Here is a 27846-nt window from a genome sequence, read left to right on the forward strand (position 1 = left end):
TACAAATATAAAATTAAGCAATATATAGCTTGCAAGTATTTTATCAGACACGTTGTGGGCGCTGAGCTGCAAACGGCCGTCGGACTCTGTTCGTCGGAGGAACGGAGCGCTCGAGGGACGACAACGGGGAGAGCAAGTAGAGGAAGCACTGACGGCCACCGGGAGCAACAGGGGAGCGGCCGCGTGCTAGGAGAGGCGGGAAAAGTGCCGACGACAGGAGCGGGCGCTCGCGGTAGGAGGTTTCGGATCCAGGGGTTGATGATTCGTGCTCGAGCGGACGCATCAAATAAGCCGCGCACGATGTAGTTTTTCTTAGCACGTTGGGGTCTGTTTATTACGCATGAGCGCTACTTTTAGCAACGTGTGTCGTATGATCGTTTTTTTCAATAGGACGTTTATTTAGTGCGTGTGTTGGAGATGCTATTACATACTGTACTGGAGTAGCAATAGCAAGGTGACGCGACTCTAGGAATCCAGACATCCCGAAGCTGTGGAGTAAAATCTTGTTGAGTCCCGCCGATGCAGCAACTTCAACCAAATGTGACGATCCATCACATTCCCGTTACCAAATCAGAGGCGCAAAATGTCCGTGTGCCCGTTGTCTCGTCCAAGACTAGCAACAAGTTAGGGGAGCACGGCACGGCACGGCAGTATATATACTGCATACGTGATTAACCGACGATCATCCGTCCCGGACAGCACCACGCACGGCACACGGGCAAACAGGACCGCCCGCGGCAGCTTCGTGGAAGCTTCGCGCCGGAGCACGCCATCAGGCCTCAGCCCGCAACAGAAAAGAAACCCCCCGAAACAGAGGCAAAAAGCAGAGCCTGCAATGAAGAGAAGAGACGATCCTGCCATCCATCCATCCTCTGATCGTCTCACCAACCCGTCCAGAGAGCCAAAAAGTAAAAGCGAGCGAGGGAGGGAGAGAAACCCCCACCGGTAGGAACCCCGGAAGCATTCACCCCTCCTCCTCCTGCTCCTCCCCCAGTCCCGTCCGCGAGCGAGGGAGGGAGAGAAACCCCGCCACCCGGCCCAGTCCGCCTCGCCGAGCCGCCACCGCACTCCTCCTGCATTGGCCTCCGGTACCTTGCTTCCCGCTCCGTCCCTCCTCTTCTTTTCCCGTTTCTTGCTTTACCCCGCAGTCCAATCCATGCTTAGGCAGGTCCACGGTTCCCACGCTCCGCCCCCCGTGGCCTCGCCCCGCGTTTGTCGCGGCGTGCCGGCGTCGTTCCTGTAGGGTCTCGAGCCGTTCCTGGCAGGCAAGGTAGAAAAATTGGGGTTTCTGCTGTTTGTTTTTCAGCGCTAAAACCCTCCCAAGAACCGATGAGCAGGGGATCCGAACCGCCCGCCCGCCCGTACGTCCAACAACACGGCGTTTCGGTGCTAACGATCTTGCCTCCGCAGCGTAGCCATGGGTGGGGTTCTCGTTCTTGCCAAGGGTTTCACAACGGTGGCCAGGCCAACATCCGTGGGGTGCCTTCTCTAGCGGCGCCGCCATGGATGTGGCTCTGCTCGTCGGATGTGTACTTCGTAGCGAAAACCCCTGTGTCCAAATCGTCTAATTGGAGATGCTCTTTGCTGGCATTACACTTGTTGGATTGGAGTAAGAAACTGGGAAAAGGATGGGGGATCTTCAGGGGTTTTCAGGCAGGCGTGATTGATTGTTAACCAATCTGCAAGTTTCCAATGCTCAGTATAACATTATGTCGTGGGAGAACCTCTGAATCTCATGTTCCAGTTGCAAAAAGTACATGTAGATGGTTCGGTCGAGAGCCGTGTTTCATTGCAAAATCAGGCAGTGTAGACCCACAAGCTGGGAAATGGAAATGGATAGCATATGGGGCCACATTGCTGGTTAGTGAAAGTGAAAAAGTGCTAAGTCATATTTGTGCTGTCATTAGATGTCCCTGTTTGTTCCTCTTTTGGCAGTTGGTTATTGTCTTTATTACTTCAGCGTGTTACTTTGTACATACATATGAACTTCTACAGGTAGGAACTGGGAACCAATATGTTGAGCTGTATTCTCATTTCATCGATGAGATTAGGGACTCCCCTGCTGATTTCGCATCATGGTTGATGATTGGCTTCATACCATCGCATTCTTGTCTTATCTTACAGTTTTGTACAATATATAACTGCACCTGCCTGAAGGCATGTTCTTACAAAGCATGTTCTAGATTCTTCCCTTTGAATTTGAGTTAATTTTGAATCCCCTGACCCTTTTTCCTTCTGATTGTTTCATGGTATCGAAGAAAACCAATGAATTTTTGGATGGGGAAGGTACAGAGTAAGAATGTTCCAGCCTATGATGGAGCAATTTTTCTGTGCAACCACCTGACCAGGAAGGAGTGCTTCCACAGAAAGCTTTTTGGCCTTTCGTCTAAGTGTATTGATTTTATACATAAAGTTAAATCTGGCACGACACTATTCCTGTATGACGTTGAGCAGCGTAAGCTTCATGGGGTGTTTGAAGCAACTTCAGATGGAGCCATGAATATCATTCCTGATGCATATGCCTCATCAGGGTTTCAGTATCCTTGTCAGGTATGAATATGTTTTAGACGCACCAAAGCATAGCCATCTATTCCATTTATTCCAGGGTTTCTATCAAATTCCTCAGTGGCATGTCTTTGATAACCCACTTGGAGCATCTGTCCTCCACTTATTCCATATTTGACACTAATTTGTATCTTTCAGATGGTAAAAGGAAACTGTCAGCAATATTCTGTAATGCTTTGAAATTTCCCCTTTCTGGCATATTATGGGAGACAGGCTCTCATACTTTTCCTGCTGTGTTCACTAAATACAGATACGCTTTAAGAGGATTTGGTTTTGCAAGCCTTTGATGGAAGGTGAATTTGAAGATGCAGTACAGGATAATTATTACTTCGCAAGAAACAAGTTTAGTTACAGTTTGACACATCAACAGGTCTGTTTTACAGTCTTCTGGTGTTATGTTAATCTACGTTAGCTACTGATCCCAGGGTGTTTCTTTGATACAGGTTGTAAAGCTTCTTCACTTGTTTTCTTCAAGGAACAGATTACAACCTCGTCAGAATCTAAGGTTACAGGATGAACCTCCAAGGGAGTCTGGCATTTCTTCTGTGGTTAACCAAACTGATAACCAGTCTGGTTCAAATAGCACTTCACATGGTTCATTGAAAAGCCCCTGTCAAACATGTACCTCCTCCAGTGTTCGGGAACATGCAGCATCGCCGACTCACAAGTTATCTGAGCCTATGTCATTAAAGCACAGAGAGTTACAACTAGACATCTCTGATATGGCCAAGTCCAACAGCTCAAGATCTTCCTTGCACACTGCAGCAAATACAGACGTTGTCACTGAACCTGGCACCCAAGAAGCCGTGGATGACAAGTTTACTGATGATTATATACCACTACAGCTGGAGGATGATACTTCAGACGGTGTTGATACTCTATTCGATTTGCTTGGAGGTGAGAGCCACTCTTCAGAATCTAAAGGCAGTAGTGACTCTGAAGAGAACACTGCTTTACACCAACCATTTGTCAGGAAGAAAGATGATTGCCATCAGCCCATAGCAGATTCAAAGCTCCGTGCTGACATTGAAGAGCGGAGAAGCGTGTTTGCTCGGCTAATGGGAAGACCTGAATCTTTTGTTCAAAGGCAGAAGTTCAAGACCAAACCATTCCCATCAAAGAAAGCTATGTCTTTCACTTCCCCTACTCAGAGGAGAAAAAAGCGGAGGGCACAGCAGAACAAGTCCTTTCCTTGTGATAATCGTGCAACGTTGGGTATGCCTTCAGCTGATAAGATGATAAAAGGTCCAGCATTGGACTATTCATTTGTCTGGGATGATGACAGAAGATCCAACAAGTTCTCTGGTGGAAAACCAAGCAACATTCAGAGAGTCCTACATCCATATCATCATGAAGGCGTGAAACAATGGGATATATCTACTAAAGAACCTGATCGATATGGTGCATGCAAAAGGCTGTTTGTTCCTGAAGGTAGCAAAAATTTGATCGAGTCCTGTGGCAGAGTGTCAAATAAACCTCCAATATTTTCTGAAGTACAGGAGAGCCGCCACGCCAATGTTGAAGAGAAAAACAGGGCCCCTTTCTTGGATTTTAAGCGGCGTGCTAAGGATCTAAATGTTGAAGGAGAAGATCCGGATTATACGGCCGATGTTGAGGAAGCAGCAACGAAGAAGACACGGTTAGCAAGTGCATGTTACCTTGGTGTGAAGCATGAAAACGAAGCTGCATTGGTTCCAAGAGACACCAGACCTGTGGACATGCTGACAGTATCAGATGAGAATTGCAAACTCAATGTCCTCAGTTTATCATCTGATGACACCAGTAGTCAGATGGCTGGAGCTTATCTTGAAACCGAAGTGCAACTGCAAGGTGAACATCAAAGGATCCAAGGCTGCTGTGAAAATGTTACTGGTGATACTGAAAACACGCTGACAGTATCAGATGAGAACTGTAAACTCAATAGCATCAGTTTGTTATCCAATGGCGCCTGTACTAAGATGGATGGAGCTTATCTCGAAACTGAAGTGCAACCACAAGATGCACAGCAAAGAATCCAAGGCTGCTCTGAAGATGTAACAGGTGATAAATCATCGGTTCTTGGAAATTCTGGAAATGCACACCTGTTTCGCAAGCTCAGTTTTGGTGACATTCAGACCATTATTGAAACTGGCAGTGAGGTGGGTTTTGACCATGTGGAAACTGAAACTTCCCTTCAACAGAAACAAAACCAAAGTGCCACTGCCGGGAGCTGCCATGGAGTGGTTGATACAGATAAAACACCGATCCTCGAAAATCCTGAAACCATGGAATCCTCCTCCAACCATGATGAGGATGGAACTTTGGAAATGGTGGCTACTAATCACCAGGACACCAGTACCCTCCCTAAGGGCAAAGATGGTGAAGCTACAAACCCACCGACAGGCTCTGAAGATGATGAAGATAGTACCAACACCCTGTCTCCGAACAGATGCCGAAGCAGTTCACCTCCTCATGACCTTGAGTTGACCAAAGCAGAGGAGACGCAGCAAAGTTACGAAACCAAACATGTAGCAGCCCATGAAATCTCAGACTCAACGGACTCATTTGCGATCTGCGCCGAGGGTTATGGAAGCAAGATTGGGATGTCAACTGACAGCACCTCTATTCATCTGGTCATCAATGCACTTGGAACAAACTCGGAGTCCAGGACAAGTTTCTTCGACGGCCCCTGTGACAGAGAATCAAATAAACCCCCATTGTTTGCTGAAGAACATGAGAACTGTAAAGTCACTGTTGAAGAAGAAATCAGGACCCCTTTCTTAGACTTTAAGCAGCGTGCTAAGGATCCAAATGTTGAAGGAGGATATACGGTTTATGCTGCTGATGTTGAGGAAGCAGCAAGGAAGAAGATGCGGTTAGCAAGTGCATCTTACCATGGAGAGGAATATGGAGGTGAAACTGCCTTGGTTCCAAAAGACGCCAAACCTATGGAGATGCTCACAGTATCTGATGAGAACTGTAAACTCAAGAGCATCAGTTTGTCATCTAATGACACATGTACTCAGATGGCTGGAGCTCATCTCGAAACAGAAGTGCAACTGCAAGATGAACATCAAAGGATCCAAGGCTGCTGTGAAGATTGTGGAAACGCGGAATTGTTGCCCAACCTCTCTTTCGGTAACATGCAGACAATTGTTGAAACTGGGGGTGAGTTGGGTTTCGGCCACATGGAAACTGAAACATCCCTCCAAGAGAAACAAAACCAAAGTGCTAGGAGCTGCTATGTTCTGGTTGATACAGATAAAACGTTGATCATGGGAAACCCTGAGACCATAGAATTATCTCCCAACCATGATGAGGATGGAACTTTGGAAATGGTGGCTACTGATCATCAGGACACCAGTACCCTCCCTCAGGGCAAAGATGGTCAAGCTACAAACCCACCGACAGGCTCTGAAGATAGTACCAACACCCTGTCGCTGAACAGACGTCAAGGCAGTTCACCTGCTCGTGATCTTGAGTTGAGCAAAGCAGATGAGATGTGGTACCGAAGTTACCGAACCAAACATGTAGCAACCCATGAAATCTCAGACTCCACGGACTCATTTGCGGTCTGTGCTGAGGGTTACAGAAGCAAGATTGGGATGTCAACTGACAGCACCTCTGGTCATCTGGTCATCAACGAACTTGGAACAAACTCGGAGTCCAGGACAGGTTTCTTAGATGGCTCCTGTGGCAGAGAATCAAACAAACCCCTGCTGTTTGCTGAAGTACATGAGAGCCGCAAAGTCACTGTTGAAGAAGAAATCATGATCCCTCTCTTGGACTTTAAGCGGCATGCTAAGAATCCAAATGTTGAAGGAGGAGATCCAGATTATACTGCCGATGTTCAGGAAGCAGCAAGGAAGAAGACGCGGTTAGCACGTGCATCTTACCATGGAGAGGAGTATGAAAGTGAAACGGCATTGGTTCCAAAAGACACAGTATCTATGGACATGCTGCCAGTATGTGATGATAACTGTAAATTCAATAGCATCAGTTTGTCATCCAATGACACCTGTAATGAGATGGCTGGAGGTTATCTCGAAACCGAAGTGCAGCTGCAAGATGAACAGCAAAGGATCCAGGGCTGCTGTGAATATGTTACAGGTGATACTGAGAACATGTTGACAGTATCAGATGAGAACTGTAAGCTCAAGAGCATCAGTTTGTCATCCAATGACACTTGTGCTCAGATGGCTGGAGCTTATCTTGAAAAACGGCTAAATGAACAGCAAAGGATCCAAGGCAGCTGTGAAGATGTTACAGGTGAGAAATCATCGATTCTCGGAGATTCTGGAAATGCACGCCTGTTTCGCAGGTTTGGTTTTGGTGACATGCAGACCATTGTTGAAACTGTCAGTGAGGTGGGTTTCGGCCATGTGGACACTGAAACTTCCCTCCAAGAGAAGCAAAACCAAAGTGTCAGGAGCTGCTCTGGAGGGGTTAATGCAGATAAAATGTTGATCGTCGAAAATCCTGAAACCATGGAATCCTCCTCCAACCATGATGAGGATGGAACTTTGGAAGTGGTGGCAGCTGATCATCAGGACACGAGTCCCTTCATGATCCTTGGAATCCCTCAGGGCAAAGATGGTGAAGCTGCAAACCCACCAACAGGCTCTGAAGACGATGAAGGTACTACCAGCAACACCATGTCGCCGAGCAGACGTCGAAGCAGCTCGCCTCCCCATGATCTTGAGTTGAGCAAAGCAGAGGAGACGCGACGCCAAAGCTACCAAACCAAACATGTAGTAGCTGCTCATGAAATGTCGGACTCCACGGACTCATTTGCGGTCTGCGCCGAAGGCGACAACGGAAGCAAGACTGGGGCATCAACTGACAGCACCTCTGTTCATCTTGTCGCGAACGATCTCCTTGGCACAAACTCGGAGTCCAGGGCGAGCTTCTTCGACGGTTCCTCAAGCAGCAAGCTTGCCGGGATGATCATACTCTCGCATGACCCCGGCGTGGAGGTGGAACCGCAGTGACCTTGCTGCTGCGGCGGCGCGACCTGGGAGGAGGAGATTTACCCGGCTGGAGATCACCGGTGCAACGCCAACAACGAACCGTCTTCATCTTTATTGATTCCTGCAAAGTAACAAGATTTATCTGAACTAACGAAACCTAGAATTGCTGTGACAGAGAATTCACCGTGGTTGCCTCCTCGTGTTTACTTGCGCTGGCTGGGGTTATGACTTGTGAGGATATGGCCTGTGATCTGCGCTGGTTATGGGGATATGGCTGCGCTGCCATTGCCGAGAAGGCGAGAACACATCGATGAACAAGATACAAGTTTTTTCTTGTTTGACGTGAAACAAGGATACAGGTTGGCACCGAAACGAGGACGAATTCAGATAGTACCAAACTTGAAGATCCGATGGAAAATTCACGGGGATCGAGCGTTTCGGTTACGTCTGCCGTCGCGGCAAATGACGGTGAACAGGGGAGGCATCGGCCCATCTGGTCCGTCTATCTTCGCCCATGGGGGCGCATCGTAGCCGCCCGTCTCCCGCTCGGCGTCGATTTCTTCGGGCTTCGTCAGTTTCGTCAGGTGCGCAGAAGCCCCCGCGGAGCCGTCCGAGGGCTCCAACAGCCGGAAGAGAGCCGCCGTCAAGAGCAAGAGCCGCGAGGACGACGGCGAACGGCGGCGTTGTGGTCGGCTATCTGGATCGGAGTGAAGTCGTTGGCCGGCGAGGCGGCGTGGCCTCAGACGGTGGGGTGGTCGCTGGGCGATTGGGGCGGCGCTGTGCACGGAGCTGTAGCCGGTGATCGCGGCGGCGGCGCTGCAGCGGTGCATGGGCTGCTACGTGACGGAGTTGCTGCTGTTCGGATTGGAGTTTGGTTGAGTGCGAGTGGACGGGAGGAGCAGAGGTGACAGGTGAGGGTGAGCAACCCCAGTTCCAGTGATTTCCATTCCAAAATTCCAATTAGCTTCCACTTATGGTTCCCTTTGTCACGCTCTTCCCAAGTAGGAGTACGTAGCTAGTTTGATGTTCTTGTAAGAGCTATCGCTTTTGTTAAAGCAGGGATCGAGCCTTTTGTCAAAAAAGGTTATCTACATTTTACATTGAAGATTATGGTTGCTTAACATATTTAATGCTCTTAGCACCTCACTTAGCATCTTTGCATTGGGGGAAGCCTTAGCGCGGTTTCATAGGTATTTTACTGACGTGACATACTAATTAATGAAGAAAGAGAATGTGGTTGTATGTTAGCTAACATACAAGGGAAAATATATCAGGCAGCGTGCGTACGAAGGTCGTCCGGTGCGGCGGCATAGCATACGTCTTCTCGTAGGTAACCGACTAGCAAAAGAGTCCGTGCGTTGCAACGGAAGAGAAAATAACACACCCTCTGAACGCAATATATTTTCACATGGCATCACATTTGTGTTGCCGACGATGGCCTTAGTGCTCACACAATGAAAATGTGTTTGAATGTACGGTCACTCGGAATAAGATGAGAAATATGTTGTTTCTCCCCACGAGGTTTTCCAAAGATGTGCATGTGTGGTTAACGATGTTTTCTTTTCTCTCAATTTGGTTTTAATTTAATGAATGTTTATTGCAATTCGTATCGTCGTCGGAAATAGAGAAAAAAGGATCGTGCACTACGGATTAAGTTTGCTCCAAAAATAATATTTAAGAAGTATTCAACAACTAAAAATAACATCCTATTTAGATTCTACACATTTTTTTAATCAAATTTCATATATAACATGTTAAAATCGAAGTTATGGTTTAAAAGATATGGATAATTTTGTTTTAGATAAAATGTGGATTGATTAACTGAAAAGTTAGGTTTTTTTTGTTAAAACGAAAAAAAGTTCCGGCTGACTTAAATCCGGACTGCGGGTTGATTACCTGAAACATCAGGTTTTTTTTTAAAAAATACAAAAAAAGATTCATTTTCTGACTTAAATCCGAACTGCGGGTTGATTACCTGAAACATCAGGGGGTTTTCTGAAAAATGCAAAAAAGATTCATTTTCTGACTTAAATCTGGACTGTGGGTTGATTTCATGAAACGCCAGGGGCTTTTCTGTAAAACGACCACGGCGAACACAGAATCGGTGGACGCTTTATTATTAGGAAGAAATGAGGCAAGTGAACATAGTAGTAGGGATTTTTTTTTTCATGTCTTAGTCGATCCTACACAAGCATACTAGTCGCATGCATGCATGCATTGTCTATCTTTTCTAAGTTCTAACTGACACAACCTGTTTCATGCATATATGATCTACATTTTTACTACTAGTACTTCTAGTAATTAAATAGTAGGGATGTAGGACGTTGCAGGATGCTAGCATGCATGCATGCTTGATTTGCGTTTTTACTACTCCACGTAATCAGGTAGTAGGGGTGCAGGACGTTGGGCAACCATTATCTGTTAACCTCTCACATAAGCTTTTTTTATTCGTAGATTGTGTACTAATACATATGAAATAACTGACCCTTAGATATAATTAAATGACAAACAAGGCAAAATAACGAGACAACTGTATTTATAATAATTGACAAGCTTACATAAGACAACTGAGTATAGTTTTATCTATATATAATGTACTAGTACATATAAAATAACTGGCCACTAGGTATTATTTAAATGGCAAGCGCTGTAAAATAATGCGACAATTAGTATTTCTTATGACTGATGACTGACAAGCTTATATAGACAATTTGAGTTGAATTAATTTGATAAGAAAAACAAACACCATGACAACTTGTCTTAGAACAATCGAATGACATTTTATGACACAACACAACAATCAGGTAGAATTAAACTAATAAGTATAGAAAAACACTGTGAAAACTATTTTCCACAATAGCTGATAAATTGCATGAGACTGTATGACAACTAGGTAGAAAGGAAGTGACAAGAACACCAAAAAAACTGTGACAAATAGGATTTCATAAGCACCGACAATCTTTATGAGACAATATGACAACTAGGTAGGATTAGCATGACAAGAACATCAAAACATTCTGGGAATTGCATTTTATAAACACCGAATCTTTGTATGAAATGACATAAAAAATATGGCAATTAAGTTTATTTTATCCGGCAGGTAAGTGCTTAATAATATGGTAAGTGGGTGAAAAAATGTGGCAATTACGGATGGAAAGAAAAAGTTGTCGGAACATGTCGACATTGGATCTAGTTTCGAAGATCTTGTCGCATAAAGTCAACGGTGAAAACAGATCATCGATTGAATTAACGGTTTTAAAGATAAAATATTTTAAATTTCAAACATTAAAGAGAATTTTAACAATGTCACAACATGCATGCATGATGAAGAGAGAGAAAAGTATGATATACTTTATACTATAGCTAGGGATTAGATGCATGGCTTTTCGCTAGCTCTATAGCATTTGAACACCAGCCGCCGCACCGCAACACCAGGATGCGGCGCCGCTGGGTAGTTGAGTCCAACATACAACCCTTTCACATGGTCATAGGCAAATAATGATTCTAACCCAATCATATGCATGTTTATCCTAAATTATTAAATATAGATACAACTCATTGACATGGTTGTATCTTAAATTATTAAGATTTCTATGATAACGTAATAAGAGACGATGCATTGACACAGGCCTTAAGACTTTGATCCTAACATCAATAGTCCTGGAAAAAGAGGCTGCATAGCCCATGCCATGCTAGGGGATGAGAGTGTCGGCAGAGGCCGCACCACGTTCAAGGGAAGAGGAGGAGGTGGCTGTTAGGTTGATCTCTTTCCCCAATGGGCCCAACGACCCATTGGACCTTGACTCACGCACTGATCGGGGGCGTCCAGCTCAAGTAAGGCTGGTGGGCCCCTGTCGCGCAGTGCTATAAAGAGGAGGTGGGGACCATGGCACAAGTTACGAGGTTCCCGCCGCCACTGGTTTCCCACTCTTCAACCCTAATCCGATCTAGAGGGATGCACTGAAGCGACAGGAAGTCCACCGCCGCCACTACCGGATCTCTCTCTCCCTCCCCACCGTCGTCCCCATCTCACGACGGTTGCCGGAGGGAACTCATCGAGTACTCCATAAGGTAACATACCTCTACTCTCACTGAACACATCTAGCCTTGTCGATCCATGGGATCTATCAATGGTATCAGAGCCATGAGGCTTTAGATGTTGTTACGGTTGCAACAAGATAACGAAAGCGAAAAAAGTTCCCCCTCTCCGATATGAACCCTAGAAGGGCAAAGTTCAAAGCAAAAAGAAAGCTTCACCGGAGTTCTCTCCGGCAAAGAAGCGCCGCCTCGGCCGCGCCTGTTCCTCTCGATCCCCACACGCATCGGCAAGCCGAGGTGTGGGGAAGAAGAACCTACCTCCCAAGGCCGCACGACCAAGAAAGCTCCCTCTCGGCCGAGAAGGCTTCCCAACACACCTCTTGACGGCGGCGCACTCTCCCTCGGGAGAGAGCGCGCACCAACAAGGGGAGTGAAGGGGGCCACCGCGCGCGAGAGGCAGGGTGACGGCTCGCTGCACACGAGGCAGACCAACGGAGCGCGGGGCATACAAGGCGGGCAAAGCCCGCGGCGGCCGCCGCTGCCGCTGTCAGAGAGGCACACATCTCGGCGGGGCATGGTGGCCGCCGCGCGAGAAGTGGCCGGCTCGCGAGAGGTGCGACGGGCACAAGAGGCTACCTTGGCGGGACTTGAGAGCCTCCGCGCGAGGGAAGGACACGGGCTCCTGTCGGCCAACCCCGATGCAAGGAAGGGCCGAAGGCGGCGCATGGCGCGGTGGCCGGTCGCTGCCAAGACGCACCACCGCCGCGGGGCTCCAGGAAACCTGCTCGGCGGGACAGAAGAGCCGCCACGCGAGCAAGGAGTCCCAGCCGCCGCGGGCGAGCGAGGAAAAGGGAGCAGAGGCGATAGGAGGAGCCGCTCGGGCGCGAGAGAGCGGCGGACTGAGGGGGCAAATGGCTAGGGTTTCCCCCTCACAGCCGGCTCGGACCCTTTTTGATGCTCCGAGGCGCACAGGCAGCCGTCGGATTCAATCCGACGGCCCCCCTCGTTCCGCTGCTAACCCTAGGCTCGGGCGGGCCTTCGGGCCGCAAGAGCCTGGCCGCCAGCCGCCCCAGGCCAGCGGGAGGCAGCTCGGCCCAGTTAGGCAAAAAAAAGGGGCGTCAGCGCTGGCTACCAGAAAGACTGGGGGCGCCAAAGGCTCCCACGCCCAGAGGAAAAAGGCCATAGGCCGGCCCATGCTGGCCATTTTTTCTATTAAAGGGTTTTCTAAGTTTCTGCCTATTTAGGCAGGTTTAAAAGTTTTTTCTAGGCGTTTTTTCCTACGAAAATATGTTTAGAAAATAGCAAAGAAAAATGTTCAAAGTTTCTGTAAAAGCAAACATGATTTTTTTGAAAAGAAAAATAAAAGATTCTGAAAATAAAAGAAAGATTTTCAGAAAAAGAAAAGTTCATGAATTTTATAAAAAGGATTATAAAGTTCATGAATTTTTAATTATGACAGAATATTTTTCTGTAATAGTAACATGTTTTTTCTGCAAAGAAAAATAAAAGGTTTTGAAAATAAAAGAAATATTTTTAGAAAGAGAAAAGTTCATGGATTTTATAAAAGGAAAATAAAGTTCATGAATTTTTATTTTTAACAGAATATTTTTCTATAAAGGTGCATGAATTTTATATTCACGCTTTTCCGCTGCAAAGTAAAAATATTTTATCCTCCAATTAAATTGGAACCAACGGGAAAATTTAATTGGAAGAATTGTTCTTAGCAATGATTTTTCCCGTGGGTGAAATAAGATTCAAACAGATTCCGCTATGACAATAGAATGATGTTTGTTTTAAAGTTAAATATGGTATTTTTATTTTCTGACCAACGTTGATGATAACAATACTATAATTGTATGAGTCATCTTATGTTTAAAGCTTAAATCTCTGATAAATTTTGTATCAAAGTGATCAATTTTCGGAGCATAGATAAAGAAATGCATATGGTTAATGATGATGATGATTATTTCTTAGCAAAGTTGTTCAATAGAAATACTATCATCACATTGTTCATGAGTTATATGCATTATTCCCATTTCTGCCCAACGGTGATATGGAATTAATGCAGAAGAATGATGTTTTATTCTAATTCTGTCACAACGGTGTTTTAGAATATTTCAGAAAGTTTTAAAAGGTTTAATGTGCATGGTTTTAATCAGACCAACGTAGGGTTATTTTTATGCTCATTACCGTTGTTTATTGGCTAAGTTTTCTTAGACTAAATGTTATTCAAGCTTTCACTCATGAAAGCGAATGTTTGGGTACTAGTGACCCGAAAGATGGAAAAGAAAGGTCATACCTTGAGGGAATAAATTCTCTCTAAAGAATGGCTTCAAAAGAAAAGAACTCTTGGATATTAATTCAAGAAAAGAAAAGAGATAGATCATTGAGAGTCTTGGTTGACGAATGTCTTTCATGTACTCTCTATGATGGAGTCTCCTTTTTTCAGTCAACATGATTGAAATGAAACAAGCAACATGCATGCTTAATTTGACCAACGTCGGATCAAACATGTGTGTCAAAGATAATTCAGATTTATTTCTGAATTTGATGCAGTCAAAAGAGCCAATTATGGCATTTATGATGTCCCTTAAAGGGAATTACCCGCATGGCGGGAAAAGTCTGGGAAGAATGCCTGCGTAACCGGGTAAAGTTGACATTGTATTATGTCAACAATCCGTGTATGCGGGAGAAATTTTGGCAAAAGCCTTATGCTGTATGACAGGAGAAAGTTATGATGACTCATGTGCGGTTAATGTGTCCCACTATGGGAGAAAAGTATGGAGTAGCTATTAAGCTTTCCTATCATCGACCGTACACCTTATGTGTAACGGTCATTATGCAATCACTAAATCGAGAAAGGATAAAAGTAACAGACAAATCTAAAAACAAGAATGATATGCAAGTGTGACTTGCAAAAGAAACAATGATAAAGAACTCTGTTGAGTTTCTGAAATGAAAAGAGGAAAAAGTACTCCCATACTAGTTAACTTATAACTTCATTTTACATGAAGTGATAAGATGAATGAGCTAAATAATCGAAGTTTCCTCATTTCACAAGAGCTATGAATGGGTTTCGAAATTGTGGCAGAAAAGTTCTTGCCACATTTCGAGGGGGGGAAAGAGACATGAAATACATTGTAATGTATTTCATGACTCCTCTGTATTTTAGATGATGTGATGCACATTATGCATCTAAAGTGATCCATTAATGAAGAATATGATTATCAAGGGGAGTATGACAGTCATCTGAATACCGTCATTATGATACCCCTAAAGAAAAGAAACAGTTGTATTTTCGGATCTTTTATAGTTCCGAAAGCAGACTAAGGAATACAACAGTGGTGCTTAAAGTGCCATAAAGAAGAAAGTTTAAAGATACGCCATTTCTTCAGTGAAGATGGAGTAATCTGGGGGAGCATGTTGTATGACCTATACAACACCTGTTGTTAGCTCTACAAGGGATCTTGTGATACAGGTCCCTGTAAAACCTATTGCCTTTTGGAAATGGGTGACTATAGAATGAATTTGCCTCTTGGCAATGACAAAGCAACGACAACCCCATATGAAATAAGTGCCAGTACCTGAGATTTTGATGGTCTCTAGGCATGTGAAAATCAGATACTTGTGACTACTATAAAGTCTATGTTAGTGGAATTCCATCATTTGAATTTCACTAACATAGACTTTATGAAGGGTCTACAAGGCAAATGTGACTCCAAAGGAAATATGTAAAGGTGTAAAACATGACTTAAATCGAAAGATTTTGTGCAAAGAAAATGAGAGGACAATTGCATTCATGCAAAGTCATAGAATGGGAAATTCGTTTCCCAATTCCTATGCATGTGGATGATGTCCTACTTGCTAGTGGTGATGTCAATCTACTGTAGGAGGAGAAAAGAAGTTCTTGTCCTCAAAGTTCAAAAGAATAAAAGGGGGTATTAGGAATGTCGCATGGACATGCTAAGAAAGATCTCTAAAGCATGCATACGAGAAAACCTACGCCTGTTCTTATAATCAAGGGTAATGGAAGTGGAAACTATGGTGTTCCAAAAGTTAATAAGAAAAGATTGTAAACGGATATGGTACCATATGCTTCAGTTGTTGGAAGCTCAAGATATTACCCTGACACAGTTCACGTATATATCCGGGTTGTTTTGGCAATGTCCAGTCCATAGATGAATCAATGGAATGGATTCAAAGATATCGGCCTCATGCTGAAAGAAATAAGTGCTCTCAAAACATTGTGAGTACAAAGGAGGACTTGTGAAATGTATAGCGAAATCCACAATTGTCGCTAACTTTCATACTCGGAGTTTTGTGTGGAAAATCTCCAAATGAGTAAAACGATTGTCATCAATGTGATGCAATGATATGTTATAGCTTGATATGAGGCTGAGGGACGGGCAACATGGTTAAGGCTACCTGTACCCGGAGTGGATAATGGTTGACAACGACGATTACCATTTTAAGTTCTTTCGCTCCTGTCACAACGAGTCAAGTGTTGATGCCAAACACACTGACAAAGAGTTACGCGTTGTGAAGGAGAAAGTCCGGAATTATGGAAAAATGCTTGAAGCATAAAAGCAACAAACAAGTGTTTGCAGATCTGCATATCAAAGGCTTACCGCCCAGTGTGTTCGGAGAACACATAGTCGACACGGGTTTTATGGTATAGTCTAATATTTCCGGACAACAAAGGGCCCAAGGTTAAAGAATCTGTCTCAAAATAGAGGGGTACATTGTGGCTGTCTGATTCCATCGGCAATTGAGCCGTGACGATGAACCATGCCCTATGTATTGATTTGTTACGAAACGGGTAAAGTTAAAAGTATATGATGAGATCAAGGGGGAGAATGTTAGGTTGATCTCTTTCCCCAATAGGCCCAATGACCCATTGGACCTTGACTCAGGCCCTGATGGGGGCGTCCAGCCCAAGTAAGGCTGGTGGGCCCCTGTCGCGCAGTGCTATAAAGAGGAGGTGGGGACCATGGCACAAGTTACGAGGTTCGCCGCCGCCACTAGTTCCCCACTCTCCAACCCTAATCCGATCTAGAGGGATGCACTGAAACGACGGGAAGTCCACCGCCGCCACTACCGGATCTCTCTCTCCTTCCCCACCGTCGTCCCCATCTCACGACGGTTGCCGGAGGGAACTCATCGAGTACTCCATAAGGTAACATACCTCTACTCTCACCGAACACATTTAGCCTTGTCGATCCACGGGATCTATCAGTGGCCACACCTGCGCTCATGGACCCAAGCACGGATTTGGGCTAAAGGGAAAAGTGGTCAATGCTATGATCGTATTTGACCTCCGAAACTCTGTTCATCATGCAGACGCATGTGTTTCTTATGCGGGTGCGACGGTGGCATTGCGCCTAACTGAACCTGTTAGGTTTTCGTCAAAAAGAAAAAGGAAAATTTGTTAGGTTGGTAAGAATCGTATCAAATTTCTCTGCCTCTCATACTGCAGCTCCATGTAAGTCAACTTTTGTCGGGGCGCAGCGAAGCCCGCAAAACGCTTTAGTAGTCTGTTTGCACGGGCGCTCAAAACCGCATGGTACAGGATCCGTGTCAAGCGTCTCCAAGATACGAATATGGCAAAAGTCCTCCTCGATCCACCCGGCGTCACGATCCCATGGTTACATAGACGCAAATGAAGAGGACGGAGTGCCGTCCAAAACAAAATAGTTGCAACCTGGACAGACTATACTTATTGGATTGGAACCCTTGTCAGCATCCAAGCTGCTGAAACCATGCAGCACACCCACCCACAGCAACGGACAACGGTGGCCACACAACACAAGCACAGCACAACGGTCCCACTCCAGCGTTGAATGAGCAAGGCACTCGATTACGTTCCAAACGGAGTCTTCACAATCCAAGGCGTCACAATTACAGAATAAATAGCAGGCCCGTCTCCTTTCTCTTTCTACACACACAAAAAATACTTTTTGCAATGCGACCGGTTGCGCTGGCGCTGCAACGGTCGCTCTCCTGGGCTGGGAGACAGACAAGCCATGGGCACAGGCACACCACGAGACGAAATCGTATGACCCTGGGCCCTCTCACCGGATGCAAGTCGGCAACGTGAAGCCGTGGCACACGAAGAAGAGGGCGATGTATACTACTATAAGGAGGAGGAGTATCAACGCGGCCCTGCAGGAAAAAAAGGAGGAAATATATGAGATGTTTATTTTAGTTTTGCCGACAAGAGGTTGGAAAGGCAGCCGACTGAAGGGAACATCTTGATGGTTTAGGTAGCCACCCTTGGCATATAAAATGCAAGTCGTTGTTAGGTCGTGTAAAGTGCATAAGCAAGCTGCTTGACACGGGAAAAACAGAGGAGGTTCAGACTAAACCTACGCCCTAAGTTCATATAGTACATGGCTGCGTATAAGATCATCCAGAGATGTTTTCTGAAAACAGTCAAGAACACATTTCAGATAGCAGAATCATCTTTTTTTTTTTTGCCAATCAGAATCATCTATTTACATGAAACAGTCTCCAATCTTTGAATAAACCATAAGATAATTCATGTCCGGATATATATTGCTCGCTTTACCATTGATAGAACTAACAAGTACTGCATACAGGGGCCAGTCTATGTTGCACTCAAAATGCTACCACAAAGTTGCCTATACTAATCCTGAATAAAAACATGTCAGAAAGTGCTTACAACACAAATGATGGCCATGAAAATTGCAGCTGTCAATTCATATAGGTTGAAGTGAATATCGGGACAATTGAGGAAAAGTTTATGGTGGGTGTACAAGATTGGGGCAAAGAAGTTCATGAACCAAACATAGTAACTAATGGAATGAAAAACGAATGAGAAAAATTAATAGGAGAGGACAACATACGTGAGTTTGACATTTCTCCACCAAGTTGTGCTTCTGTAGCGGCGAGCTTGTCTTTTGAATCGAACTGTATTTCCTTGCATAGTTGTAGTCTTGTCCACCAATAGGTCTAAACGGTCACCTCTTTCAAGGACTTTATCAATATTATCAATCATAACACTCCTAACCTGCAAGAGAATAATGAAGAGTAGGTATCATTCTGAACTGCCAAATTTACTGGGTAATATCCAACTGACACAGAAGCAATGCAAATCTGTGACAAACTAGCAATTTAACCAAAATGCCAGTTCAAGTACTCCACAGACCACAGCATGTTTACTAGTAGATTTTAAAATGACAGCATGAGCTTAATTAACTTCTACAACATATGCTTTTCAATATTATACTCCAGAAAATACCTGCATATTGGCCAAAAAAGTCTACCGTGTTCACAAATTAACAACTGGAAAAGAAGGGTGTACCTGACTGATTTCGCCTCTCATACGGTTGATTTGATCTGCACTAGGGTCATTTGAATAGTAGTCCATTTGCTGACTGAGAACCCTTGAGAATTCGTCATTCATTGCATAAGCAAGAGCTGTCAGTGCAGCGCGGCCATATGTCTTAACAAACTTTCCATGGATATCCTCGAGGAAAGCAAATGGGATACGTCCTGCAACAAAAAGAAGCTCATAAGGAGATCGCTAGCTAGGTGATACATATTACAATTCACAAGAGGGAGATAGTAAGCTGCAGAAACAAAATCTACAGGTATGAACCTTTAGACGTCAGTCAATGCTTAATGTGATAGATTTGGTTAGCACATAACAGACTCAATTTGCTACAGAGGTTTTGACAAATTGCTGTTAGCAAAGAGCTCTTATGAGTTTCACCTCTAGCCTACCCCAACTTGTTTGGGACTAAAGGCTTTGTTGTTGTTGTTGCTGTTAGCAAAGAGCTCGATTGTAAACCAGGCGGGGGAAGTGAGATAACGTAGCTGAAACACCTCTGGTTGAACATCAAACAATCATCACCATCCCCACCAAACTCCATATACAAGGAGTAGATGACGAATTGCAGCAGAGTTTTGCCAAAATTGCACAGTTTTCCAGACTAGAATGCTTAGGCGCGATAATAATGTCCAATTCGAGTTGACCGAGATTTTAAAAAGAACAGACAGCTAGAGTTAGCTAAGCGATAAACACCAGTAGCACTTTTACAGCATCTGATGCGTTTGACCTCAGGTTCAAAATCCAGAGTGGGGGCAGCCTGGACTCCATGTGTGCTCGAACGGACGGCAATTGGCGAGCCCTGAATCAGTCTGAACAATTTGCCCCGTTTGACCCGATCTAGCAATCCCCCAAAACAGCCCTGCAGCTCGGGCAGCAGCAGATAGAGAGCGGAGACGCGCGTACGGACAAACCCCAGCCCAGCACAGCGCATTAATTCCCCCGGATCTCCGATATTCCCCCGCTGACGAAACCAAAACCCCAGCAGAGAGATTCGAAACTCCCACCGCCCCGGACGCTTCGGTTAATTATTAAAAAAAAAATTACGGGGTCTCGCCGCGGCGCGACGGACCAGCAGAGCAGATTGGGGGGAGGGAGAGGAGGGGCTGGCGGCGCGCTTACGTCCGGCGGCGTCGTCGGCCATGCAGAGGGCGGTGATGCCGTCGGTGCGCTTGGCGTGGAAGACGTAGCGGTCCTGGGTGTAGGAGACGTGGCTGTCGGCGCCGCCGTCGGGGAGGCGCTCGAGGACCTGGCGCGCGACGGCGCCCGCGTTGGTCGCTGCCGCGCTGTGCTCCGCCAGCACCGTCGCGCCCCGCGCCACCACCCCGTACAGGATCGGCATCCCGCCTCTGGCCTCTGCCGTGTGGACTCTGCTCTTCCTTCCTTCCTTCCTTCCTTCTTTACTCGGGGCAGGGCGCGGGGGGAGGAGAAAGGGGAGGGGAGGGAGACGGGGTATGTAGGTAGGAGTAGGAGTAGGAGGATGATCTGGCGAGGGACAGCTCGGGTTGGGTGGAGCCGTTGTTTAATTGGCGGCGGGGCCGGGGATGAGCTGACGTGAGCTGTTGCGGTTGGGCCGCGGCCTCGCCTCGGCTCGCTGGCTGCTCCGGGTTCGCTGGGTTTGGGGAACGGAGTCGCGCTCGGGCCCGTTCCTGTCCTCGGGAATTCACCGACGTGCTCTGCACGCGGCATACACCCGCCAATTTCAGCGTACGACCCCCATCCCGTACCGTCCTGTTCGTTTAAGCAAAACAAACAAACCCCACGACCCAACATGTAACGGTCTATATTCATCTTGTCTGTTTTGTATCCAGCCTGATCCATTTCAAACGTAAACATGCGTTCGGTTCCGGTCCACGCGGACAACGAACGGACGCGTCTCTCGTCCGCATCGGGACCGCGTAGCAGGCGACCACCTACCTCCCGCCGTCCAAATTAACTGCGCACACGCGGCCGATCCCACATGTCATCCGCCCAAGCGGGCGGTCGCCGTCCTTCTTAAATTAGAAGTTGTGGACTGGTCGAAGTCCACGCTTCCACTCCAGCCATGCTGCCTCCAGGGCCGGCCCTGAGGGTGGGGGGGGGGGGGGGTGGGGGCGGGAGGGGCGGCCGCCCCGGGCCCCTGAAATCAAGGGGGGCCCGCCCAAGTATGCGTGCACTTCTACCATCGGCAACGGCTTGCGCGAGGCGTCATGAAAGCTTAGAAGTCGTTCGATCGATCTCCAGGAAGAAGAAAGTTGAAACGTTATGTTTCTTTAGCGGCTGGGCCTTGGGCCTTTTTGTTTAGGTAGTCTTTTGGTTTAGCACTAAACAAAGCTTTGAAAACATTGTGATGGGCCACACCAGGCTAGCAATCCCCTTTCGTTTTAGTAGTTAGAAAATGGCTGTGGGTCACCTGGTCAGGCCCAATTCCAAAATGACGGTGGGACACAAAGTGATCTCCATTTCAAAATACCGGTTCAGCAGAATTAGCAATCTCCCTTTTTTAGTTGGAGAAAATCCCCTTTTCTTGAAGATGAAATTAGCGATCAATTGATCCTAAAAAGATTTAAACTAATTCCTATAATTTTAATAGTTGAAGCTAATTTGGCTTATAAGATGACATCCACAATTTGGCTTGATTTGATGTGTGACATCCAACGACCAACGATCGATCTAGTATGGCTAATACCCGATCTCCTGACACCCCATCATCAGCCTCACATGATCGAGTCGAGAGGATGAGTCACTAAAAGGAGACCACATTGCGCCGACTGGTCATCGTGACCGCCAAAATTTTACATACAATATGTCTCTTATTCTCTTTCCACGGATAACGACAATATTAATGACTTTGCATCTAAGAAAGTTAGATTTTCCCGAGAGAATATTTATAAACTACTTGACATGATTATCATTTTTACGCATTTAATTGTTTATTCATAACATTTTATATAGATATGTACTCCATCTGTTCTTAAATATAAGGTGTGTTAGTTTTTCAAAAAGTTAAACGTCATCTATGCTTGAGCAACCTTACTGCAAGATATATAAATATTTATAATACTAAATATTAAAATATATTTCATGTTGAATCCAATGATAATTGTATTCTAGATATTGATATTTTTGTCTATAAAATTGATCAAAGTTAAGGTTTTTGATTTTTTTTAAATAATACATCTTATATTTAAAAAGGAAGGAAGTATTAATTGTTGTAATGATTATATTAAAGGGCCCATGTTTTAGTGTTGCCCCGGGCCCCCAAAATCTCAGGACCGGGCCTGGCTGCCTCCTCGAAACCCAACACCCAAACCCTAGTTCTCCCCTGTTTCCTCGAGCTCTCCGGTTGCCGGCAGCCATGGTGTGGTGGAGCACCGGTCGCAAGGGGGCGCACGACCACGAGCTTGGTACGTCCTCCAGCCACCGTCGCGCCGCCAGCTCAGAGCCTGCACCACCCTCACGGAGGGCCCTCACACCCCCCGCATTCGCCATCGCCCCTCTAGCCGTCCCGACGCGCGACCGGCAGTACATCCATGAGGATGTTTGACGGCGTTATTGGAAAACAAGCATCTGTCCGCAGATTGGTGCCGGTCCTGCCGAACCCGATGAGCAGTCGTGCCCGCCGCGAGGAGATCAACCGCCGTTGTCGCCGCCGCCTGCCTAAAGACCTATACTATGACCCCACGTACGCCGTCAAATCCCCATTGTGGGACCATTGGTTTCGGGACGAGCACGACGTCCCCCGGTGCGCGAGCGTACGCTGTCACCACCACCACCAGCTCCCATTAAATAGGAGGAGGAGGCCTGACTCATTCAACGTGTCTTGGAAGACTCCAAGAACACGCACGATGAGCGCCAATGGGTGGGTCTGGACACCATGCTGACCCTCTCTGCGGCCGGCGACATGGTCGTACTGGAGCTGGAGATGACAGACGTGAAGGAGGAGGTGGTGGAGGAGCAGCCCGTTGCCGCGTTCCACCCGGGCCTGGTGGGCCAGCGATGAAGTTGGTCGTGCACGGTGATGGACATGCCCGACGCCGTGGGGGTCCTGCCTTGGTGCCCCACACCGCTGTGATCACCAGAGCGCGAGCCGTCGTCGTGGCGGGAGGTGGTGCAGGCGCGTTCCTCCTATCAGGGACCACCATTCCACCTATGGACGCCGCCGCCCTACATTGACCTCACTGGTGACGAGGACGACAACGGTGACCGGCACGACAAAACCGCACGGTCGGCGCTTATCTTTTTTTTTAGTTTTTATGTTAATTATGTTCTAAGCATTGTGGAGGTCGTGAAGACTAATATTTAATTATTTTTTAATCATTATGTTTGCGTATTATTTGATTTTTTGGCATTTTTTGAGTTTCGTGTTTTTTTATATCATGTCCACCCCGAACATGATTTGGGGTGCGGCCGCGCGTTGGACGCACCGACCTCGCAACGGCCCTATCCGGACATGAGCTACCCCACTGCCGCCCCCAAACGGATAAAAGCAGGCCGAAGCGGACGTCCGTTCGGGGTCGTGCGCTGGAGTTGGCCTTAGTATATTCAACGTCATGCATAACTAAGGGCATTTTCAAGGCCGGCCTGCATAACTCCCGCAACCGTTTCAATCATGCTTACCAGACCGCGAAAACATTCAAAGTGGTCATGTATTGGTCCGTGATGTTGTCACGCGTGTTTTCTTTTGCAAACCAGAGACAAACATGGGGGAGGGAGAGGGCGCTTTGTGGGGTCCAGACACACGACCACATACGCTTCTGACCACCTTGACCCACCCAAACTACTCACCCTTCCCTCCCGCTTCTGATGCACGCCAGCTTACTATGCTGCATTCATGCCCATCGAGAGCACATAACTGTCGGCATTGATGTTGTGATCTAATTAGAGGGAGGGAGGGCAACGATGACCGACGCAACCTCTCGAGCGGATGTAGATTTCCAAGGAACCAACGCCGACAGATGTGCCGCATTGAAGCGGCTAACCCACCCTTCGCATGGCCTGGCCGCAGATATATAAGCCATGCTCCGGCACCGTCCACATCGCATCCTTCTCCTCCTCCTCCCTCTCCACGCCTCCATATCTTCAGCGTCGAAAGCGGTGGTTCTGGGCCGGGATCATGGTGACGCCAACCTCGAACTTTGGGGTCATCTTACTCATAGGTGGGTGGCTCCTCGACGAAGGTGGGGATCATCATCTCCTCCTCCGACGAGGAGGACCAGCCGTCGCAGTCCTCGGGCCAGGTTTACGCCGCCATCGATGCAAAGTACGAGGAGCAGATGGAGCCAATGCTCCATCGCTCCGTGCTCCACCTCAATGGCCCAGCTACACCACGGGGAAGCTCCTTCTCGTGAAGCGGGATCCAGCATCATGTTCGCGCCCTTCGTCGTGCAACAACGGCGTCCAAATCGGAAGTCACGTGAAGGAAGAGCGCATCTCGTGCCGCCAATGGGCATGGAAGAGGAGCGGCTCCCGCCGCTGCCCGACGTGAGAAGGAGGAGCGATTCTCCGCCTCCCTGGCACATGAAGGAGTAGTGGATATCTCAGCCCACGCACATCAAGGCGGAGCGTGGTTCACCGCCGCCCGTGCCCAATGCGACCGCGAGAGCACGCGGTCGCCTTCGACACTATCTCAATGGCCGTGGCGGCTCTTGATCATCACGGAGTGCCATAATGGTGCATGACTATGACCATAGGGAGTGGAGCGGCATCGGCGGCACATGTGCAATGCGGCGTGCCGGTCAGAGTTCACTGACTCCGATGTCCCGCCGCCACACATCGCAACGGATCTAGAGCTGGCGTTAGAGTGAGTTGTCGACTGCTCCGTGACGATGGCAGAGACGAGCAAGGGACGCCTTCGCTACCTCAACAGGGAAATAGCCAAGTATGGTGAGGAGTGGTTTCACGTCGATATCCCCGCCTTAAACGCCCAGTCCTCCGAAATCCACCGGCCTCACCCCCATCCACATCATTGGTGGCCGCGGTCGCCCTAAGCACGACACATGAAGAAGCGAAGAGGATCATTTGCGAGCTGCAGGCTGCTGTCAGGAAGCCCTACCGTGATGCCGCAACTTCCACCGCCCGAAGCCCGACGACTCCAACTTAGATGATGGAGTGGGCAACGATGACGGAGGAAGAGCCACCGGCCAGCTAGGCATGGCGTGCAAGGTCACCATCAAGTATAGGGTAGTTTATGGGGTTCTAGTTCACGGAACGAAATACCGTCAAGTTTTATGTACAAATTTTCCATTTCAAATGAAATTTGTTGTGTTTATGTCAAAAATCGCTCAGTTTGTTTGTATTTCGTCCGTTTGATTCTAAAAAGACAAAATGAGATGTAAACAGTGTGATTTTCAAAAGTTTCTGACACATCCATAATTTGTCTTTGTTGTCACGAGCTCCTCGAATGTCCAAAGTTCACAAAATTTTGCACGAAGTTCATGGACGGGAGCATCTTGCACCACAAACAAAATTTGAAACTTTTTCAATTTTTTTCTTTTTCAAATCAAGGTATAATTCTTTCCCCGGCTCCCATGAGTCCAGGAGCCAAATCGTTGCATCTCATAACTATGCCATTTTCTATCAATTGCCCAACAATAATTTGTCTACCCACAGTGTTCTTTGGTTTCGGGAGAGAAGACTCTAGTGAAAATTATGTCCACCGGGTCTACTTAATCAATTTGCTAAAAAAAATAGAAACCTTACTGCATTTTATTAATTTGTTTTTTTACTTTTACTTATATATATATATATATATAGAAACTCTATTCATCACCCAGCGTGCAGAATAGTTTATTCTTCACCTGAGATAATATTACGATCAATTTACAAATAAATTACATTTGAAATACAAATATTTACATTTATATTGAATCACTACGTAAAATTTGACAAAAGAAAAACAAAAATATAGGTCACAAGACCAAAAGAAATTAAGTTTATTGTATTTTTTGCACTCTTTTTGTATGGTCGTAATTTTACGTGACATAAAATATTTTTACATTGATTATATTTTTTTACGGTCTCTTTTTACATATAAAATAAGAAAAAATTTATGAAACATAAAATTATGGTGCATTGATGTTAAGATAGAGGGGGGGGGGAGAATAACTATTCCTCACACAGGGTGACGAATAGCGCGACCCTATATATATATATATCAGAATTGATACTTGCAAGTAACGAGTTCAATGGGATTGACGACCCTCTTGCCCACGTTGGGTGCAAGCATTTGGTTTTGTCTTGATTCTCATATTGGTTCGATAAACCTTGGTCCTCACCGAGGGAAATACTTACACTACTATATTGCTTCACCCTTCCTCTTCGGGGGAAAACCCAATGCCGCTCACAAGTAGCAACTAGCCTAATGAATAACCTAACAGAGGAGGATGGAGGGTGGGTTCGTATGCTCCTTACCAGCTTGGGGGGCATGGTTGAGATGAAGATGGCCATACATAGTCAAAGAAGAAGGCAATAAGAAGTTGATGCTACCGAAGAGTGTTGCTCCTACTTTTGCCGTTGCCGTCGGTGCGAACATCGGAAGAAGGGCTTGTCCTAGAGTTAGGGGTGAGCGAGTAAATGGCGGCGACCGGGGGGGGGGGGGGGTTGAGGGAGTTCCGGATTATCTGACGTCTACGTAATCAAGATGGAAAGCTCCAAAGACTGGGCATGCACTCCAAGGCAGGAGGACCAGTTTGGCCCATCTACCCCCGATCTATATCGGTAACATGTAACCCTACGGGCAGTGGTGTCTATATAAACCAGGGGCTCTTATGCGTAAAGGGAGCTTATCTCATGTAGGGTTTAGCTCGTACGATCTCGAGATGAATCAACTATGTAACCACCGTTCCCCATCAATATAATCAAGCAGGACATGGGGTTTTACCTCATCAAGAGGGCCCGAACCTGGGTAAGCATTGTCTCCCCCTCTTTCCTGCAACCCATCGATCTAAGATCCACAACTCGGGACCCCCTACCCAAGATCTACCGGTTTTGATGCCAACATTGGTGCTTTCATTGATAATTCCGTCGTTGGATCACCCAAAGGATCGATGACCCGCTTGATCATCAATGATTGAGTCCCCAACGAGGGAATCTTCGACCCGGAACACGTCTCCGCGCTCGGTGGCTTCATGCCGAGCACGGACCTAACCGACCATCCTGGCCAGATCGGTGGTTTTGTCCCCGGTCACCGGATAAGGTTCGGAGAATTCGATGTCTCCATCAACTCACGTGGCAATCTGTTCCCTGTTAACTTAACGGCCTCGGCCGATGATGTGCAAAATCCCGAAGCCTTGTCTCCGGGTCCCCTGTCCGACCATGGCCTTGGTCCTCTCTTCCTCGGAGAGGAGGCTTCGAGGTTGGAACTGACAACAGTGTCCGGACAGTGGGGAAGGGCTACTGGCGAATTGCTTGCTTTCCGAAAGTTGCAGAGATTAACTCCGAAAACATACAAAGGATTGGTCAGGTCACCATCCCGATGTTAAGCAAGATGCTCTACCAGATCCAATCACTTCAAATCTCGCTTTCCCGAAGTCCGACTTGTTCAAAGGTCGGCTCTGAGGTGGATTATGGGGACTTTTACGACCCACCCAACACCCACTTGATCGCCACAGTCGAAGATCTAACCGACGCATTGGACTACGCCTCCGAAAAGCTCGAGGATATGGACGATGAGGCCTACTACCCCACTCCCATAAACACCGGGAAGTGGACCACAACATCTACCTATGATGTCTACATGGTAGACATGCCTCACGATGCAGATAACGTCACAACCAAGCAAAACGGCTATAAGCCCACAGAAGATCCCTCAAAACGCCGGAAGTCATGTAAGCGCTCCAAGGCAAACAAGGGAAGGGGCTCCACACAAGCCACAGGGCAAAACGCGACCCCTGAGGGCCACGACAACCCCGAGGCTCCCGAGCACCAACCAGAGGAACCGGCTAATGATGATCCTGATGGCCG

At 46.8% G+C, this 27846-nt stretch overlaps 2 protein-coding genes and 1 long non-coding RNA gene across 3 annotated transcripts; 2 read left to right on the forward strand and 1 right to left on the reverse strand.

Moving 5' to 3' along the window:
• Nucleotides 1-863: 863 nt before the first annotated feature.
• On the forward strand, nt 864-7657 carry LOC123412642. The gene is made up of 4 exons (XM_045105591.1): nt 864-1088; nt 2259-2550; nt 2816-2935; nt 3009-7657. The coding sequence occupies exons 2-4, from the start codon at nt 2266-2268 to the stop codon at nt 7533-7535; spliced, it is 4932 nt and encodes a 1643-aa protein (XP_044961526.1). The 5' UTR covers nt 864-1088; nt 2259-2265; the 3' UTR covers nt 7536-7657.
• Nucleotides 7658-8237: 580 nt separating this feature from the next.
• Nucleotides 8238-8635, forward strand: LOC123412643. Its single transcript, XR_006613558.1, has 2 exons — nt 8238-8388; nt 8419-8635. It is a non-coding gene; the product is annotated as an uncharacterized LOC123412643 (long non-coding RNA).
• Nucleotides 8636-17388: 8753 nt separating this feature from the next.
• On the reverse strand, nt 17389-20394 carry LOC123410156 (vesicle-associated membrane protein 711-like). The gene is made up of 4 exons (XM_045103051.1): nt 20026-20394; nt 18877-19067; nt 18419-18582; nt 17389-17714 (listed from the first exon to the last, which is right to left on the reverse strand). The coding sequence occupies exons 1-4, from the start codon at nt 20243-20245 to the stop codon at nt 17624-17626; spliced, it is 666 nt and encodes a 221-aa protein (XP_044958986.1). The 5' UTR covers nt 20246-20394; the 3' UTR covers nt 17389-17623.
• Nucleotides 20395-27846: the final 7452 nt, after the last annotated feature.

Source organism: Hordeum vulgare, chromosome 7H (assembly GCF_904849725.1).
Source record: "Hordeum vulgare subsp. vulgare chromosome 7H, MorexV3_pseudomolecules_assembly, whole genome shotgun sequence".
NCBI lineage: Eukaryota > Viridiplantae > Streptophyta > Magnoliopsida > Poales > Poaceae > Hordeum > Hordeum vulgare.

Coding starts and splice junctions, on each gene's coding strand:
- LOC123412642 (XM_045105591.1), top strand. CDS start 2,266: ATGAATTTTTGGATGGGGAAGGTACAGAGTAAGAATGTTCCAGCCTAT. Junction 2,551..2,815: donor GGTTTCAGTATCCTTGTCAG/GTATGAATATGT, acceptor CACTAAATACAG/ATACGCTTTAAGAGGATTTG. Junction 2,936..3,008: donor ACAGTTTGACACATCAACAG/GTCTGTTTTACA, acceptor TCTTTGATACAG/GTTGTAAAGCTTCTTCACTT.
- LOC123410156 (XM_045103051.1), bottom strand. CDS start 20,245: ATGCCGATCCTGTACGGGGTGGTGGCGCGGGGCGCGACGGTGCTGGCG. Junction 19,068..20,025: donor GGCCGACGACGCCGCCGGAC/GTAAGCGCGCCG, acceptor TTTTTGTTGCAG/GACGTATCCCATTTGCTTTC. Junction 18,583..18,876: donor TGAGAGGCGAAATCAGTCAG/GTACACCCTTCT, acceptor ATTCTCTTGCAG/GTTAGGAGTGTTATGATTGA.